The 5,001-nt window shown below is 37.0% G+C and overlaps 1 protein-coding gene across 1 annotated transcript; it reads left to right on the forward strand.

Moving 5' to 3' along the window:
• Positions 1-320: 320 nt before the first annotated feature.
• On the forward strand, positions 321-3,916 carry LOC140337462 (IgGFc-binding protein-like). Its single transcript, XM_072421211.1, has 3 exons — positions 321-1,464; positions 2,075-2,292; positions 3,545-3,916. The coding sequence occupies exons 1-3, from the start codon at positions 321-323 to the stop codon at positions 3,914-3,916; spliced, it is 1,734 nt and encodes a 577-aa protein (XP_072277312.1).
• The last annotated feature ends 1,085 nt before the right edge of the window (positions 3,917-5,001 follow it).

The following is a 5,001-nucleotide window of genomic DNA, read 5'->3' on the forward strand; positions in this document are numbered from 1 at the left end:
TCTGAGTTGGATGAACCAGACAAGTGTCCTTTGACCCCAGCAAAGGCGATTCTAAACTTAACCTATCACAATATATATATATATATATATATATAAAATTAGAATCTGAAAAGCATTAATATTTGATCAACCGGTGTGAGTCAAGACTTATAACTTTGATGTGGTCACAATGTAGATCTTGAAGTATCTATCTAGATACCTGCAGTATTTTTGTAGTTCTCCATAACAGCCAAGAAGCATATATTATAATATAATATAATATATAATATTTTGTAAATTATTTTGCAGGTGGAGCTCAGAAGACCTACATTGTGGTATATATGGAAAATTATATATCTTCCAGTGCAAAACTTCAGCTCCATTTTGTTACAAATGATGAAGCAGCCAAGGTTGATGTCGATGTCAAAAACCCAAAATTCCATCAAACATTATCTGTTGGAAGCAACAGCTCCACCATGGTAACCCTGGATGATAAATACATGGTTATTGGTAATGAAATCTCTTCTAAAGTTGTGACGGTGACATCGGATGTTGATATTTCTGTGTTTGGGTTTAACACTGCTACCTACAGTGCTGATGCCAGTTTTATTCTGCCTGTAGAAGACCTGGGCACAGAATATTTTATTTTCACCCCTGCCTCGGGTGATAATAAACAGTTTGCTGTGGCCACTGCTGTAGATAGAGCACAATGGATAAATATTACAGTCTCTGGATCTCTCACATACAATGGAAAATCCTACAGTACTGGAAGCACTTTCTCATTTTCCCTCGGATCTCATCAAGTAATTCAGTTTCAAAGCTCCACTGATTTAACCGGTACTAAAGTTGTGTCGTCAGCTCCAGTGGCTGTGTTCACCGGTCATAAATGTTACAGTGGTCTGAGTAATAATTGTGATATTCTGTTTCAGCAGATGCATCCTGTGCGTAACTGGGGTACATCCTTTATTTTGTTCCCACTGGCCAATCACACCAAAGATATCATTGATATCATGGCAGCCTATGCAGATACTACTGTTAAAGTAGATCAGAAAGCGCACACTCTTCAGTCAGGTTCCCACATCCAATATACCCTAGACAAAAGCATTTTTGTGAATGCATCAAAACCTGTTTGGGTTTCATATCTTTTTCGGACCACATATGGCCCATTTCTAACAACTGTTCCACCTCTCCGGCTGAGTAGGCAGCAGTACAAATTTGTAACAGACTCTTTTTATAACAACTTTATCACAGTTGTATCTCAGGCACTTTCAGCCTCTGAGTTTTTTCTGGACAATGAGCCCATGAGTCAATACAGCTTCACCACCAAAGAGATGAATGGATTCAGAATTTGGGAAGTCTCCTTAGGCAAAGTTCATGGAGTACATGAAATATTTCACAAGAGCTCACCTTTCAGCATTTATGTTTATGGACTTGAACATATTATTTCCTATGGATATACAATGGGACTAGAAACCAAGTTTCCAGGTAATTTAAATACATTCTCTTTATTGCTATAAGAAAGGTCTTTATCTTGAAAAATAGACTTTATGTAAATAAAGTGGCTAGTGCACTTTTGTTGAATATAGTAATAGTGCCTAAACCATACTGTGAAAAATCTACCTTTTATCTCTAGTTCCTCAACATGAATAGCACATCTTGTGCCTAGATATTCATAGCATATATATTATATATTTGTAATGTGGGATCATATAAAACTTTGCTTCCTCTGACTGCCAGTCTCATCAGAGTAGGTTGAGATTTGGTGATGTCATTACTGTGCTTCTCGGTGTTCTTCTTGCTGAAGATGAGGTTAAAATTTAGGACCTGCAATTCTGATATGAGCTGGTAAAGCCTTGCCTCTACCAAGATAGTTGCCTCCACACAGTGCACACAAAACATGGGAAATCACCAATGGCAAAACGATCAGCTCGAGGGGGACAATAGGCAAAATTTGTGACTAGATCTTTGCTTGGTTATTATAAAGATAACATATTACAAATTTATTAGCAAATATATTCCAGTTTAATACAAAGATGATGCTGACATGTTATATCTTTTTCAGTGATTTTTTAGTTGCTTTTATTTTATACAATAGCTTCATCCATAATAAAGCCAACAGAAGAGCCAGAAGTCCCACCGTTTTTCAACTGTTTCCCACATAGAGCTGAATTCCACCTGCCTCTCAGCTTGGTGTCCACAGCCAAACTAAACGTGTCTGATGTCCACCTTGAGGACCCCACATGCAAAGGAATGCAGAAAGGAAAGATTGTGGTTATTAACGTACCTTTCAATAGATGTGGATCCAAAGTTCTGGTGAGTCATATGCAGTTTATGGCTTTTCCTTTTCTTTATATGTTGACTAATTGACTTTTAGGGATCATTTCAGGCAGAATGCTTCAATAGTTGGGTATATAACAGCACATTTTAGTATTCTAGTAATGAATTTTTCATGTAGTTATCAAATTAGCTCATTTATTGACATGAACTAGTTATACAATAAAGCCTACAAATTATGCTGTGGCTTATGTTCTGCATGATAAATGATATTAAACCTATAGCTAGAATTCTACTTATAATAGTAACATGTTATCCAACCTGTTACTTCTATCATGGCCACATCCCTATTCAGTGCCAAAATTTGTAAAGTTCCACCAATTATGGGACTTTTAGGGCCAACAGACTTTAAAATTCACAATTATCTTGTATTATAAGAAACTTACTCTAATAACAAAATTAAAACTACAATATGAATAAATCACAATATGAGATATTCCCTTATAATATTTCATATTGTTTTTGGTTTGGATGTTTTTTAAAATATTTTATTTGTTAGCGGTTTTAATTTTATTTATTAAAGTAAGTTTCTTATAATACAAGAAAATTGTGAATATTCGTAAAGGCCCTGATTTAATAAAGTTCTCCACGGCTGGAGAGAATACACTTTCAGCAGTGAAGCTGGGTGATACAGCAAACCCGGAATGGATCTGGTCCAGGATTCAAAACGTTTGCTGGCAAATAGCAAATGATTTTTAAAAATCCATCCCATCTCTCCAGCCTTGGAAAGCTTTAGTAAATAAGGGCCAAAATGTGAAGATTTGCTTTGATGTAGCAAACATTATAGTAGTATCCTAAATGTACCCCTGTCTGAAATTCCACCTAATAATGATCAGTACAGTTTCTGCATCTTGGCATTCCATTGCCTTGACCCTCATAGCTGTATATTTGTCAGATCATCTGAGCCACTTGATTGATATTTCAACTATTTTTGCAGTAAAATTTATTAATATTACTTTTATTCTGTTTAATGTTCTTCCTGCTGTAGATGAAGCTGTACCTGAGGAACTGCAGTGCAAGGATTGCCTTGCTTCTACCTCTTCCATTCTGAGAATCTCTGCTTCTTCCAATTTTTTTGCTGTTACTTGATTTTTATTCCACCAGTCATCAGAACATAATTTTTCCTGCAGGCGGGCAGGGAACCCTTCATACTTATGCTTCTTTAGCACATACATACTTTTTGCACAGTTGCCTCATGATTGTTGGTGATCATCTTTGTTCTTTCATGCAGAATGAAAATGGAAAGACGGTTTATGTAAATACTGTCTACGGAACTGTTCCAAGAACTGGAGTCCATCGTATTGAAGTCCCATTGAAGTGTGAAATGAAAAGCAACAAGACGCTTGGATGGAATCTTTATCCCCAAATAAAGGATATGGTTTCCTTGGTTGACTATAATGTTTCCATGAAGTTCTATCAAACTGAAGCTTTTACCAATGTTATTACCATGTTTCCTAGTAAGGCTGATCTTCATGGCAGGCTGTATGTGGAGGTCCAAGTGGAGTCGGATGAAATAGACCTTCAGATATTTGTAGAAAACTGCCAAGCTGCTCCATCATTGAACGACACAGAGGAGAACTACAGTGTTATCAGAGAGGGGTAAGTGCATTCTCTCTCTCTCTCTCTCTCTCTCTCTCTCTCTCTCTCTCTCTCTCTCTCTATGACCCTGATTTATTAAAGTTCTCCAAGGCTGGAGAGAATACACTTTCATCAGTGAAGTTGGATGATCCAGCAAACCTGGAATGAATCTGGTCATTTGCTAACAAATAGCCATTGACTTTTAGGAAATCCATTCCAGGTTTGCTGGATTATCCAGCTTCACTGATGAAAGTGTATTCTCTCCAGCCTTGAAGAACTTTAATAAATCAGGGCATATATATATATATATGCTTATATTTTACTTACACTAGACTTTGGCTTCTAAAATAAACTACTATATTTTAAACAATATTAAATCATAAACCATTTTCTCCAACACTTTCCCAGGTGTCCTGAAGACATCACCTTGCAGGAACATCCAGTCTCTGATCAGAGGATCAAGCGTTTCAGTTTTCATGTATTTAAATTTTACAACCTGGAGAAGGTGTACCTGTCCTGTAATGCCATTATCTGTCACAATGGAACCTTTCCAAATCGATGTACTGAAGGCTGCCTTCACAAAAGACACAGAAGGGATGTTCATGGTTCTTCAGATTATCTCGACTCAGCCAAAGTATTCCAAGGACCAATTACAGTTAGTTCTGGTAAGGTGACCATTATGTTTGATTTAAAGCCCAAATCTAGTTGGGTGTAAATTGCAAAAATTCTAGCCCCCAACTTGTTGCTATTTGCTGCACTAACCAAACCCCTGGTGTTTCATTGACCCAGCTCCTAGTCACCACTTCTGTTCTAGGGGAATGCTATTTAACCAGATAGAGGACCGGCAGATAGAAAGTCATGGGATAGATTTCTGCAGTAACTCATTTTCATCCAGATGAAACTGACTCTCTGGAAGTGGTGTGCAGCACATAGCATACAACAGGCTTGGGAAGCTATCTGCAAACAGAAAGTTACCCTGCTGCAGCACCTTTTTTAGGAAATATGTATTTGGGATTAGAATTCTGCTTCAGATATCTGTTTTGTATTAATTTAAAATAAAGGTAGGATTCCCACAAAGTACCATTGCTATTCGTATGAAACATCTTCTTA

This window comes from Pyxicephalus adspersus, chromosome 8 (assembly GCF_032062135.1).
Source record: "Pyxicephalus adspersus chromosome 8, UCB_Pads_2.0, whole genome shotgun sequence".
Taxonomy (NCBI): domain Eukaryota; kingdom Metazoa; phylum Chordata; class Amphibia; order Anura; family Pyxicephalidae; genus Pyxicephalus; species Pyxicephalus adspersus.

Excerpts from the sequence above, each read along its gene's own strand:
- LOC140337462 (XM_072421211.1), top strand. The coding sequence starts at position 321 with ATGGAAAATTATATATCTTCCAGTGCAAAACTTCAGCTCCATTTTGTT. Across the intron at positions 1,465-2,074 it reads ACTAGAAACCAAGTTTCCAG|CTTCATCCATAATAAAGCCA; the intron begins GTAATTTAAATA and ends TTTATACAATAG. Across the intron at positions 2,293-3,544 it reads GATGTGGATCCAAAGTTCTG|AATGAAAATGGAAAGACGGT; the intron begins GTGAGTCATATG and ends TCTTTCATGCAG.